At 46.0% G+C, this 14,976-nt stretch overlaps 1 protein-coding gene across 9 annotated transcripts in view; it reads right to left on the reverse strand.

Annotated features, from left to right (window-relative positions):
* frmd4a (FERM domain containing 4A) overlaps window positions 1–14,976 on the reverse strand; it is a 773,221-nt gene that overhangs the window by 309,044 nt on the left and 449,201 nt on the right. The window contains exon 1 of one of the 9 annotated variants that reach the window (XM_072563061.1): window positions 10,518–10,536. The exons of 7 other annotated variants lie outside the window; for them this stretch is intronic. Coding sequence is in view for 1 of the 2 variants with exons in the window: in XM_072563056.1 (XP_072419157.1) it covers window positions 10,035–10,112 (78 nt within the window). In the remaining variant the exon portion in view is untranslated. Of the gene's footprint in view, window positions 1–10,034; window positions 10,128–10,517; window positions 10,537–14,976 lie in introns of those variants that run through there. One more of the 9 variants, XM_072563056.1, reaches the window with a different exon arrangement.

The following is a 14,976-nucleotide window of genomic DNA, read 5'->3' on the forward strand; positions in this document are numbered from 1 at the left end:
TCAAACAGTCACCACTGCACAATAAATGGGTCTGCTGTATTCTGTTTTAATGTGGGGTGTAATGGTAGATGCTTTATCCTCCTGCTTTTACTATGACGAATCAGTTTGCTAGTCCAATGAAAATAGATGCCAGCAACTCCTGCAGTTTTTGAATTCATCAAACGTACTGTTAAAGGCAGACTGCATCTGGACTTTTCAGCTGATTTTAGCGAATACAGAACATAACATATCCAAACTTGAATTGACCACACCCTTATTCTCAGCAATTTACTGCTCAGATGTTGTTTTAGTGGAGAGTGGTGAGTAACAGGTCACTCAGAGAGCCTGCATTGCTTGTGGCAATGTACATTTTTACACATATGTTGGATAGAGACAGTGAGACAATCTATCGCACCCCTGACGAGGAATCTCACCCACACTCAGCACCCACCACTGGCTTGTGTCAGAGGGATTTGCAAGTTCTTACCGAACCTATTTGGCCATGTTACCAGCATAGAGTCGAGAGTGTGGTGCTGGAAAACCACAGCTGGTCAGGCAGCATCCGAGGAGTGGGAGAATCGACGTTTCGGGCATAAGCCCTTCATCGGGAATGTGAATTAGCACGGCGTACCCAGTATCAGGTCCTGCAGTGGGACGTGAACCTTCTGCTCAACGGCAATGACATTACTCGATTGGAACATAATAACAGGAGTAGGTCATTCAGCCTCTCAAGCCTGTTCTGCCATTCAATGAGATTATGGTTGCTCTGTGGCCTAACTCCATATAACTGCCTTTGGTCCGTATCTCTTACCTCCCGATAACAAACATTTATCTCTCTCAGATTGAAAATTAACAACTGATCCAGCACTCGCTGCCATTTGTGAAAAAGAGTTCCAAACATTCACCACCCTTACTATCCTGCCAGTTTCCCCATTAATTTAACATAATGGCATTATTTCTATAACGCTTCCCAACAGCAAGGCTGAATGTCTCAGGTAGTGCCTGTGTTATGTCCTGTGAACTTTGCAATGTATAGGCAAGCCAAATCCAAGGGTTATTCCTTGGCTTGCTGACCTTGAGTTCTGTAATGCATCCTGTACTTGAGTGTTACTCGTCCTGGGGCCACGGAGGGAGAGATATCAGTAACATCTATTCTTGCTGAGTGTCAGCCTACTGGGAAAAGTGTGTTTGGACACTGGCAAATATTGGATTGAGCACAACTGAGAATCAGCAAGTTTGGGTTCGACTTACGCAGAGGGTGGTGTGTGAATGGCAAGAGCTGCCAGAGGAAGTGGTGAAGGCTAATATAATTGCAACATTTAAAAGGCACCTGGGTTGGTATATGAATAGGAAGGGTTTAAGAGGGATATGGGCCAAGTGCTGGCAAATGGAAGCAGATTAGGTTAGGATATCTGGTCAGCATGGACAAGTTGGACCGAAGGGTCTGTTTCCATGCTGCACATCTCTTTGACTCTATGAGTTGAACTGAGAATCAGCAAGTTTAGGTAGGTCTGAGTTATAGAGTCATACAGCATGGAAACAGATCCTTCGGTCCAATAAGTCCATGCTGACCATGATCTCAAATTAACTAGTCCCACCTGCCTGCTCCTGATCCATACCTCTCCAAATCTTTCCTTTTCATGTGCTTATCCAAATGTTTTTTAAATGTTGTTATTGTAGCCACATCCACCACTTCCTCTGGAGGTTCATTCCACACATGAACTACCCTCTGTATGAAAAATTTGCCCCTCATGCTCTTTTAAATCTCTCTCCTTTCACCTTAGAAATATGCCCCCTAGCCTTGAAATCCCCCACCCTAGGGAAAAGCCAACCATTATTTTATAAACTTCTATCTGGTCACCTCTCAACCTCCTACACTCCAGTGAAAAAAATGTCCCAGCCTATCCAGCCTTTCTTTATAACTCAAACCTTCCATACTCGGCAACATCCTGGTAAATCTCTTCTGAACCCTCTCCAACTTAATAATTACCTTCTTATAACAGAGAGACCATAATTGGACACAGTATTCCAGAAGAGGCCTCATCAACATCCTGTACAACCGCAACATAACGTCCCAACTCCTGCACTCAAAGGACTGAACAATGAAGGCGAGTGTGCCAAACGCCTTTTTAACCACCTGTGATGCAAAATTGAAAGAATTATGTACCAGAACCCCTGGGACCCTCTGTTCTACAATACTCCCCAAGGCCCTATCATTAATTGCATAAGCTCTGCCATTGTTTGTTGCACCAAAATACATTGATCTGCATTGAACTCCATCTGCTACTCCTCAGCCCACTGACCCATTGATCAAGATCCCTTTGTAATCTTAGAAAATCTTCTTCACTGTTACTATGCCACCAATTTTGGTATCATCCACAAACTTACTAACTGTGCTTTCTATATTCTCATCCAAATCATTCGTATAACAAAACAGGACCCAGCAGCAATCCCTTTGGAACGCCACTGAGGACTGAGAATCAGCAAGGTTGGGTTTGACTGAGAATCAGCAAGGTTGGGTTTGACGGAGTCTGAGTAAGTAAATGTTTAGACTCTTGTCTCCAATTCACACACAAAGAATAGCCAGCCTTGCAAATCTATTGAACCATACCCTCCCCAATATGAATAACTGCCTTGAGAAGAGGGGACATGAAGAATAAATTTACAACAAAATATTCTCCTTCTCAATATACTAAGTAAACATGGGTCAAAATTACAGCAGCTGGGCTTCACACGTCCTATATACCTGCAGAAATGAAAAGGACCTTCCTCTATTTATTATTGGCTTTTTATTAACGGTGTTTAAGGCCTTTAGCTTGTGGCTTCCACAAGAAAATGCATCGGCCCCACCCCTCCCTCTAATTCTCTGAATCCTTGTCATAATACCAGAATTTCAGCATCACATTTCGGCTGCACACTATGTGGGCCTGGCACAATACGGCCATGGAAGTGATGCTACACCGCTCCAAACCATTGGTCAGGCAACGTTTCAATATTGTGTTTAGTTCTGAGCACCTTCTTTAGGGAAGATGTTAGAACCCTGGACAGAGTGCAAATGAGATTTACTAGAATGATACCTGGAAAGAGGGATTTCAGATACAAGGGAAGATTAGAAAGATTGGGTTTATTCTCCTTGGAGCTGAGAGGATTAACAGGAGACCTCATTGAAATGTTCAAAATTTTGTCAGGGTAAAGAAGGATAGTCTGTTTCCACTGGTTGGTATGTCAGTAACTAGGGGTCCCCATCTCAAGATTCTCAGCAGAAGAACGTGGAGTAAGATGAGGAGAAACTTCTTTACTCAGAGAGTTGTTCGGATTTGGAATGTGCTGCCTGGGAGACCAGTGGAGAGGGATTCCAAAGGAGGTTCCAAAGAGAGCTGGATATATATTAGAAAGCTATTAACTGAGAGGGCTATGGAAATGGGAAGTTAAAAAAATCACACAAGACCAGGTTATAGTCCAACAGGTTTATTTGGAAGGGGCGGCACGGTGGCACAGTGGTTAGCACTGCTGCCTCACAGCGCCGGAGACCTGGGTTCAATTCCCGCCTCAGGCGACTGACTGTGTGGAGTTTGCACGTTCTCCCCGTGTCTGCGTGGGTTTCCTCCGGGTGCTCCGGTTTCTTCCCACAGTCACAAAGATGTGCAGGTCAGGTGAATTGGCCATGCTAAATTGCCCGTAGTGTTAGGTAAGGGGTCGATGTAGATGTAGATGTAGGGGTATGGGTGGGTACGCTTCGGCGGGGCGGTGTGGACTTGTTGGGCCGAAGGGCCTGTTTCCACACTGTAAGTAATCTAATCTAATCTAATCTAATCTAATCACTAGCTTTCGGAGCGCTGCTCCACAACCACCTGATGAAGGAACAGTGCTCCGAAAGGTAGTGCTTCCAAATGAACCTGTTGGACTATAACCTGGTCTTGTGTGATTTTCAACTTTGTCCACACCAGTCCAACACCGGCATCTCCAAATCATGATGGAGATAGGACTGAGACTAGCTGGATAGCTCTTACAGTCCTGACGGGCTGAATGGCTTCCTGCACTGTAAAGTCTGATGATGCTATTCTACGATTTTGACATGATCCAGAACACATTTAGCACAGCGCCCTACAATCCAGATCTGGTGAGCTTTAAAGTGGACCTGCAGACGCCAGACTTTGTTCTGAAGAGCGAGCATTGCCAATTCCTTTGAAACATCTGGGTAGCTCAAAACAAAGTTTATACAGTACGTCACTGAGCTGGAACGGCTGATATTAAAGGAGAACTCTTTTGTTCCTCCAGACCATTGCTGCCAACACAAAGTATTTCTTCCTTACCTCCCATTCACCCAGTCCTGATCAAACCTTTCAACTCCCCTGAAATCAAGGTCTTTTATAATTTAGGCCGTTAAGACAGTGGCTTGGTTTTTGATCATTTTCGGTCCAGTGCTGTACATTCTGTGATGCATTATGTCAATTCACAAACTGTTTCAAATCAAACAGAAGGCTCAGGTTCTATTCAAACATTCTGCCTAAATATTTACTCGGAGTTCTTCAGAGAATGTTCCATTTATAGGCAAATTCCACGATTGCAAAAGGGTTGCTCACAAGTGATACCATCCATACAACAAGTACATCTTCAACCGTTTTGCTCAAGCTCGACTTTGTTTGATACTCGCATGATTCTGTTTGGGGGCTGGGGGGGGAGGTGAGAGAATTATGTTGCATTCTCTGATATTCTGGTCACCACACTTTACAAAGGACCTGGGTCTCCATGAGAGGTGTTCAGGCGATTAATCAGAACAGTTCAGGGCAGGGGCAGAAACCAGAGACCAAGTACTACCCCTGATCCAAACACAGACGGCCTCCCTTCCCCAGGAGCCCATCATCCCTGACCCCTGACCCAAACGCAGTTAAAAATTAATTACAAATGCTGGAATCCAAAGTAGACAAGCAGGAAGAACACAGCAAGCCTGTAAAAATTAATTTATGGGATGTGGGTATTGCTGGCTGGGCCTGCATTTGTTGCCCCGTCCCCAGTTGCCCCCTTGAAAAGGTGGGGGTGAGCTGCCATCTTGAACCACTCCAGTCCATGTGCTGTAGAGTGACCCACAAAGCACTTAGGGCAGGAATTCCATTTCTTGCAACAAATGCACAAACATCTTTAATGGACGTGTTTATGAAGTTACTGCCGTATCATTACATTTGACCTAATGGTATGAAGCTCTGGGTCTCGATCTTACTGAGCTCCGTCCCCTTGCAGCATGGCATGCTGAGTGATGCTGTATACTGTATATCCAAACTGCTTAACCTGAGTCCATACTTGTGAACACCCCTGATTGGTGTAAATACCAGGAGCTGTAATAAACATTTATTAAATTCTCCAGTAGGACGTGATCCACATTTCATCCTTATGTTCCAGGAGCCAGCCTCAGTATCACAGCGTTGCAGAACAAGATCATCAGTCTACCATTTATCAACACGCCATGGTGACATGTAACGTCAGGCCCTGAGTTTCCTGCTGTTATCAGAGTTTAGAACGGACCTCTCAAGTGCTAATCCTGATCTCTCCTTCTGCACCTTCTCTATGGCTGGAACACCGTATTCAGCCCTTGGTTCTGTTTCCCTGATGCACTCTGTATGGTACGATCTGCCTGCATACAAAACAATACTTTTCACTGCATCTCGGTGCATGACAACAATAAAGCAAATCAAGTCACAGGGTGGGTGCTATAACTCCACAGTCAAGATTAGTGGTGCTGGAAAAGCACAGAAGGTCAGGCAGCATCCGAGGAGCAGGAGGAGTTCCTCATGAAGGGCTTTTGCCTGAAATGTCGATTTTCCTGCTCCTCGGATGCTGCCTGATCTGCTGTGCTTTTCCAGCACCACTAATCTTGACTCTGATCTCCAGCATCTGCAGTCCTCACTTTCACTATAACTCAACATTCAGCTTCCTGCCCACCCCCAGCAAAACACGGGCCATTTCCTTTCTGCATATCCCACATCATGGACAGTGTTTTACTGATACCAGACAGATCAATCAATACACTTCATCAAATCACACAGAGCTTTACTGATAGCTAGTCAACGCAAAATACTGCATACACATCAGCATAGACAGTGCTGCGTTTTGATAGCCCTCAGGTGTACACTCCGAGTTAGTCAAAGCAGGTGTCCATACACAGTGAGCAACTGCAACCATAGCAGCTGAGTCCGAGTGAAGGCAAATTCCACAAAGCAGATCATCAGAAGCCATTCACAAGGTCAGACTTCCATCTGGTGGGCAGTGGTGGGGGGTCTATATCTCACTGTTGATAGGTTACTAGTAACACAAACGTTCAGAAATGGGGTTACATGCAGGGTTATGGACCAAGGCTGGACATTTGCTAGCACTGGAGCTCCAATGGGCTTGAATGGCAGCCTGATCCAACCTTCCAACTCAGCACTGCCCTCTTGACCCGTCCATCTTCCTTCCCACCTTTCTCCTCCACCGCACCCCCACCGATTTATCACAATCACCCCCCACCTACATCCACCTATCGCTATCCCACCCACCTTCCCCCGAGTCCTACACCCACCTTCCCCATTTATCTCTCAGCCCCTTTCCCCCTCTCCAGTCCTGCAAAAGGGTTTATGCCCAAAACATTGACTCTCCTGCTCCTCGGATGCTGCCTGCTCTGCTGCGCTTTTCCAGCGCCACACTTTTTGACATTTCATTCAACCACTTAGAGTCATAGAGCCATAAAGATGTACAGCACAGAAACAGGCCCTTCAGTCCAACTCATTCATGCTGACCAGATATCCCAATCCAATCTAATCCCATTTGCCAGTATTTGCTCCATATCCCTCCAAACCCTCCCTATTCATGTACCCATCCAGTTGCCTTCTAAATGTTGTAATTGTACCCGCCTCTACTACTTCCTCTGGCAGCTCATTCCATGCACATACCACCCTCTGCAAGATGATAGTCAACGATGAGGAAAATAACTTAGTCCCATTCCCATTTCTCTGGAAATTAAGAGCCTGACAGATAGCTGGCTGGCAGCTTCTAATTCCTAAAGAATTCTGTTGGGTTCTCCATCTTCGCCACTAATCCACTCACAGCCATCACTCCTCACAGGAAGAAGGCCCTAAGATCAATCTTCAATTTATTGATTCTACCACCAGCCTCTGCACAGTCACAGAACAGTCACAGTGCACAAGGAGACCATTCAGCCCATTGTGTCCATCATTCCCTAATGCCAATCTCCCGCTTCTTCCCCCTCTCCCTGCACATCATTTCTATCCAAATAACACCCCCCCCCCATGCGCCTCTTGAATGCCTCAGTGAACCCATCCCCACTACATTTCCAGGCAGTGTATTCCAGATCCTCGCTCCTCGCTGGGTTAAAAGGGTTTTTTTTTCTCACATCACCCTTGCTTCCTCTGCATGTCATTTCAAATCTCTGCCCCTCTTTTTCTCTTTTCTTTTCCCAGGGGCTTCTTTCTATCCACGCTATCCAGTCCATTCATGATAGTGAAAACTTCCTCTTAGCCTTCTTCTCTCCAGGGAGAACAGTCCCAATCTTCAATCTAGCCTCATCAGCGAAGTTTCTCATTCCCAGAACCATTCCCATAAATCACTTCTGCGCTCCCTCAGTGCATTTACATCCTTCCTATAACGTGGTGTCTGTGACTACACATAATATCCAGCTGAGGTCTAACAAGTGTCCAACTCCAGTCATGGTTTAACAGTGAGCAGCGCTCCTGACTTCACACATTCCATTGTATTTGCTATCACAGTCATCTAACCTCAACTGAAACACAACCTCAATTTATGTAGAACCCTTACCAAATGCAGTGAAATGTTCCAAGGTGCTCCATAAATTAATGTTGGAAACTGCAGGTAGATAAACTCAGGTCAGTCAAAGAGCTCCTAAGCAGTTCTCCTAGAACACGCGTTTCATCAGCGCAAGTTGACTGGAGCATGATTGACAAATTGTGGACGTTGTTTGCATAACATGAAGTTTCTTCTGAACGGGTATAGCAATCTTCTAAAGTGCGATTTTCCATAGCAGTTTTCCAAAGTACGGCGTTGGAGAGCAACCCAACTGTTGCTTTATAGCAGAATGCTCCCGTATGAAACAAAAGACTGACACTGAGCTTACACAGGGAGATATCAGGGCAGGTGATCAAAACCATGGTCGAAGAGGTCGATTTTAGGGACTGCTATAAACTGGGGAGGAGTGTGGGGACGAGAGTCAGAGTGGTTTCAGGAGGGAATTCGAGAGCATAGGCCCTGAGTAACTGAAGTTGCAGCCCCGAATGGCAGATTGTTTACAATTAAGGAACGCCAAGACGTTGGAATCTAAGGTAAGCAAATATCTGTGAGGATTGTGGAGCTCAGAATGCCAGAGATAGAGAGGAACTGGACTCTGGGGGCATTAAAACCAACTATGAGAATTTTAAGGTAAGGCATTCCTTAACTGGGGAGTTAGTGAGCCTGTGATCAGCTCAGGAATCCAGGGGCTCAGTCTCATGTACTGGGGCCGTGGGTTAAAATCTCATCACAGCAGCTACTGACATCCGAATTTAATTCACAAAGTAAACCTATTCTCAGTGACAATGACCACGAAAGGATTGTTATAAAATCTCAACCAGTTCACTGATGCCCCTAAGTGAAGGAAATCTGTCATTCTGACTCCAAACGCACAGCGATGTGGTTAGCATGCCACCTCACAGCACCAGGGACCCAGGTTCGATTCCTCAGGTGACTGTGTGGAGTTTGCACATTCTCCCATGCCTGTGTGGGTTTCCTCTGGGTGCTCCGGTTTCCACCCCACAGTCCAAAGATGTGCAGACAAGGTGGATTAGCCACGGGAAAGTCCAGGCTAAGAGGGATAGGATGGGGGCTAAGTCTGGGTGGGATGTTCTTCACAGCATTAGCACAGACTCAATGGGCCGAATGGACTCTGTCTTCACTGCAGAGATTCTATGACTCTGAAATGGCCTCACAAGCTCCTCAATTCAGAGGTAACTAGTGGTGGGCAATAAATGCTGGCCTTGTTAGCCATGTCTAATCCCAGGAATGAGTGTTCATTGAGTTTGGGGATGGTGGCTGAAACGGTTTTGATGTGATTAAGATACAGACAGCAGAATATGAGAAGGTTACAAGGTCACAGAGGGTAGAATGGGGAACAGGAGGGCAAAATCAAATATATCTTTGTTCTTTTTTTTTGCATTACCTCATGAAGAATTCTTTGTGACATATAATTTCCTTCCTCCTCCCCCCAACTCTGGGTTCAGTTTGCAGATGTTTTTCTTTTATTTATTCATGGGACGTGGCTGTCACCGGATGGGGCAGTATTAATTGTCCTAATTTCCTCAGCTCCACCCAGCCAACACCAACATCTCCTTCCTGGATTGTGAACGTGGATAAACCTGGGGTCACCTGACCTAAACATGGAGGTTTTCGTCACATGACCGCCAGTCGCCATTTTTTTCATGACTGCCACCCTTCCCCACTCCAATCAAATATTTTCACAACTCACCATCACAAATGTTCAAACAGGTGAAACCAAAGCATGACTTTTTAAAATAATCCTCTGCTGTTCCCCTCATGGTGCTTACAACATTCTCCAGATTATTACCGTTTAAGTCCTAGAGATTCCAGAACATTCCTGAAGCAATGGCTACCCCCAGACAAACTGTATTAGCCTCTGGTCAGCCCCCAACAAGTGGTTTCATTTGATTTTAATGAGTCCATTAAAAGTCGAATAGACCAATAACAATGTACCCAGAAACATGATTTAAACCTTATTGATACAATACTTCATACAGTTTGATTCATTTAACTCTCAGACAAGGAACAACATATCAAAACACCCTCCCTGGCATTCTCTCCTGGGATTTTAGAAAACAAATGTTTGATGTAGTTTCTTGAATTTTTAACAGAGAGATTGGCCTTTTCAAACTTAATGGATTACTCCCTCTTTAAAAAGGTCAAAGAAAGCATTTTTAAAACTATTGGCCTTAGTTCAAGTTACCCACTCGTATATGTTTCCTAGGTTAATGCATTGAGCAATTAAAACATTTCCAAACCTTTACAGTTTGACAAAGGAACCCTCTGCAGCAAGAGAAAAACATCTTCCTTTGTTCAGTTTTAAAAATCTGCTCCATCGCTGAGGCTGTATCACATGAAAAACATTTTCTAGCAGCCAGTGTTTAAAACTCCCTCGACCAGTTGAGTTAACATGACAGGGGCACCCTTTCCAGCTGTAACGTTACTGCATTTCGACATTGATTTGTTTTTAGTATTACAGTGCCCTCTAAGCATGCAGAGCACGTTTGGGCTGCAAAATTAATACCTCGCTTTTTAAAACTCAACATAAAATCACAGGCACCAGGCCTGAGGCTTTACAGCTGTATCTGGACTGACTACATCCCATTCTCTGGCATCTGGGCACAGCACAGTAACTGCTCAATCTGTGCATCAGGAGCACAGACTTGTCTCAGCCCCGCAGCACCGGTACAGCATTCATTCCCAGCAACAGCAGCAATCAGCAGCAGCACAGAGGAACATACCACTGCGAACCTGTGAAGGAGCAGCTGTGGTTTCCGATGGGCTCTATCAGGCCGACCGCAGACGGCTGGGCAGCTCACATCCAGCCAAAAAAAACACACACTCGGAGAGGCAGGGGTTGTGGGGGGGAGGGGAGAGAGTGAGAGACAGAGGGTGGGGGGTGGGGGGGAGAGAGTGGGGAGGAGGGGGTGGTTGTGGGGATGGGGGGGGGTGCCACAGAAGCTGCCTGCAGCCTCAGACGTTAGGGTCATGTGAAACTTGGGCACCTCAAACAGAGCAGTGAGTGTAGTCAGTCAGTACAAAAGTTCACCACATCTGGCCAGCAGGAAAGAAAGGATTTGAGGCAGGGGAGAAATAAACCTGATGGCTTGTTCTTGAAAGAAAGGAAACGAGAGATGAAGACTGGAGCACTTTGCCTCTTCCCCGGACCCTGTGCGTCAGGGAAAACCCAGTCTGACTGCAAAGTGCTTTCGAGTGGAAGAGCCAATCATGTCAAGACTGCAAATGCAGAAGAGTCAACGGTTAGCAGACTGTAATCAATTCAGAATCTATTACTGATAGATCCTGGAATGCGCTCTCGGATACAGAGTGAAGTTGGAATGTCTGCTCCACTCCACCCCGATGCTGAGTCACGGAGAATAATGGGCCCACCCAAGCACCAGGAACACTCTGTCTCTCACCCAGTCTCCGACTGGTTTAAGCATTTACAGTGAGCTGAGCACCTCAGTTATCAGCATCTATCAGCTGTGGCTCTGTGTAGACATGAACAGTTCTGAAGAAGGGTCTCTGGAAATGTTAACTTGATTTCTCTCTCCACAAATGATGCCAGACCTGTTGAGTTTCTCCAGCAATGTCTGTTTTTGATAGAGATAGAACATAGAAAATGACAGTGCAGTACAGACCTTTCAGCCTTTGATGTTGCACCGACCTGTGGAACCAATCTGAAGCCCATCTAACCTATACTATTCCATTCTCATCCATATGTCTATCCAATGGCCAATTAAATGTCCTTAAAGTTGGCGAGTTTACTACTGTTGCAGGCAGGGCATTCCACGCCCCTCCCCACATTCTTCGCAGTTTAACCCTTCATGCCTAATGGAGAAGTGGTGAGGGGGCATGTGGGTATGCGAGGGCAGCAGATGTGGGATAAGGGGTAGGGTCAGGAGTAAGAGACAGGGTCAGGGGTAAGAAGCAGGGGAGTCTGGATTGAGGGAGGATACGGGGACGAGGGAGTGTAAGGGAGCAATGGGGTGAGGGTGGGGACGAGGGAGTGTAAGGGAGCAATGGGGTGAGGGTGGGGACGAGGGAGTGTAAGGGAGCAATGGGGTAAAGTGGGAATGAGGGAGTGTAAGGGAGCAATGGTGTGAGGGTGGTGGGTAAACAGTATGTGGGGTTGAAAAGGCATTTTAGCTTCAATTCCCATTCCAGAGGCTGAGGTGTGAACTCCCAGCTGATTGAGGGGCTTCCTCACTGTTAGAGGTGCTGGCTTCTAAATGAGGCAGCAATACTCCAGAATCTCAAGTTCATGTTCTGGGGACGTGAGGTCTACTCTCACCAGGCCAGATGGTGAAACCTGAATACAATAAACATCTGCAATAGATGGCTGCTATTCATAGAATCCTGACCGTATAGAAGCAGGCCATTCCGCCCATCAATTCACACCAACCCTCCAAAGAACATCTCACCCAAGCCTATCCCCTCCCCTGTAACCCTGCATTTGCCCTGGCTAAGCCACCTAGCCTGCACGTCCCTGGACACTATGAACATTTGAGCATGGCATGTCTTTGACAGTGGGAGGAAACCGGAGCACCCAGAGGAAACCCACGCAGACACGGGGAGAATGTGCAAATTCCACACAGACAAGTCACCTGAGGTTGGAATCGAACCTGAGTCCCTGGTGCTGTGAGGCAGCAGTGCTGACCACTGAGCTACCGGGCTGATTGCCTATCTGGTTCACCAATGTTCTTTAAGGAAGGAAATCTGCTGTGTTTACCCAGTCTGGGCAATTTGGGATGGTTAATAAATGCTAGCCTGGCCAGTGATATCCACATCCAGCAGAGGACTAATCCTGGAAGTCCTGACCAATACTGATTCCCACTGACAATATCACACAGAGGTGGAATATCTGAACATTAACACATGGCTCTTCACATGACCTTGCTGTGTGCCACCTGGCTGCAGCTTTCCAAGATGACGGTGGGGACTTTGAAATATTCTGTTTGCTGTAAAGCACTGTGGGACATCCTGAGGTTGTAAAAGGCACTCTATAAATGAATGTCTTTCTTACTTTTTTTTCTGTGCAGAAAGATTGATCGACAATGTTGCTGACTGTCAGATGATGAGTTTGCTCTCAGATAATACAAGATGCCAGCTTGGAAGGATGCAGGTGATGCCAGTGTGGTGTCTTATATCCAGGACAGCAGTGATGAACAAACAGAATGGTGACATTGAACATTCTTGAATTATTCCAGAATGCAGAGAGATCACTGACAGAAAAGGGCTCAATATATCAGGAGCTCGAGAATAAGATTTAACTGAATTATCATCTTAGAAAAGATCGTGTCACATTGGAGGTGATTACAATTACAGCATTTAAAAGGCATCTGGATGGCTATATGAATAGGAAGGGTTGAGAGGGATATGGGCCAAGTGCTGACAAATGGGACAAGGTCAGATTGGGATGTCTGGTCGGTGCGGATGATTGGACCAAAGGGGCTGATTCCATGCCATAATGCTCTATGACATTACCAAACAGGGAATTATAATCATTGCTATTGATTATAATAATTACTACTGCCAAGATATCATCAGATCTGATAGGAGCAGAGGCACTTGGCTTGAACAGACTGAAGTGATCCCCTCGAACAGCATTTAACAAAATAAAATCTCAGGTCACCCTGAACCAGATTCTGACTCGCGATCACCGCTGAGCTGAAGGGTGAGGTGATGAGGAAAGAAGGTCAGAACGAAACCACCTCATCTAATTGGTACCTTTGATATCTCAGTGACAGTTTGCTCTTGTGCATGAGGTGATACCGAAGCCCCAATTAACACAGTTAGATTCAAACACCCCTCCAGGAAAGTTCACCCACAATGCACAGAAAGGTATATTTTGTTGTCTAGATCTCAACAATGTTCTAGGCAGCATGCCACACTCCCCTGGAAGGGGCTCTCGCTTAATGTCCTGTGAAAGTGGTAGACTGTAATTATGGCTGCCTCAAACTCAGTGCTCACCAGTGCAGACTTAATCCAAACTCTGAACGTGTCAACACCAATAGGGTGCACAGGGTAAGCATTTAATCAACTGCATGATGTACACTGGAGGGACACAACCTTCCTTTTACAAGGAAACTAGTGCTGTGTTAAATAACAAGAGGCCAAGCATCACACCAACACCCAACCATCCACTCGTGGTCAAGTAAAATGGAGGAGAAGGCACCGGACACAGTGCACACACCTCCCAAGGACACCTCTCACACACCACCTTCCCCACCAGAGGCAGATCTCACGCTGCTCAGACCTTGTTGATCCTGGATAATCCCAAGGGATGCCGTTGAGAAAGACTACAGACGATTGGAATACAGCTCCCTGGTGTGGACTGAATATCAAGCCTAGAGCTGTGTCCGTTACTGAGTCTCAGTATCACTGACTCGACAAGGTCCCTGCTGCTGTGAGGCAGCAGTGCTAACCACTGAGCCACCGTGCCGCTACACCAGATATGTGAGTCCAGGGAAGTTGAAGGCTTCACTAAAGGATCTCTCTGACTTTCTCCTGAAATCTCTTTCAGGAAGTTGTTCCCTCCAGCCTGTAAGAATCTGTGCTTGAATTTACCTTTTTGCCAAGGGGTGTGTTTATGGGATGTTACGATATTAGACCAGTTAATTAGCTAAGTTGTCGTATCGGGTTGGTTAAATTTTCAAACTGTTGTTACTCTAAATTCCACTTCCTTTTGTTCATGTTTCTACTGTAGTGTTTAAATAAACTCTGTTTGACTTAAAGCCATATGGTTTGACCAGCTGCATCACATCTGGAACACCCACTTCACATCTACCTCTAAACTACGAAAAAGTTAGGGTCTAGGCGACCTTCTTAAAATATTTCAGGGGTCTGTCCTGGTCCATAACACTGGGGCACCAGGGAGGGGTGAGACAGGTTCAGCAGGAAGGTGATGGTGTTATGAGCCGGTGGTGACGAGACAGTATGGAATGAGGGGGTTAACTGTGGTGATAGGACTCAGAGGCCGGGGTTCCCAGGACAGTAATGACTCGGGACAAATTACGATGAACCTGAGGGTGGACAAGTGGTACCAGGTGCTCTGAGTGTGCTGACAGGGGGGAGCACTCCTCTTCCTCATACTGACTGTCCCTTCCTAGGAGCCAGGAGACCCAGGTTCAACGCCCATTTCCTCTAGACTTGGTGTGTCATAACATCTCTGAACAAGTTGATTAGAAAATACCTTAG

The sequence above is a fragment of the Chiloscyllium punctatum genome, chromosome 44, assembly GCF_047496795.1.
Source record: "Chiloscyllium punctatum isolate Juve2018m chromosome 44, sChiPun1.3, whole genome shotgun sequence".
Classification (NCBI taxonomy): domain Eukaryota; kingdom Metazoa; phylum Chordata; class Chondrichthyes; order Orectolobiformes; family Hemiscylliidae; genus Chiloscyllium; species Chiloscyllium punctatum.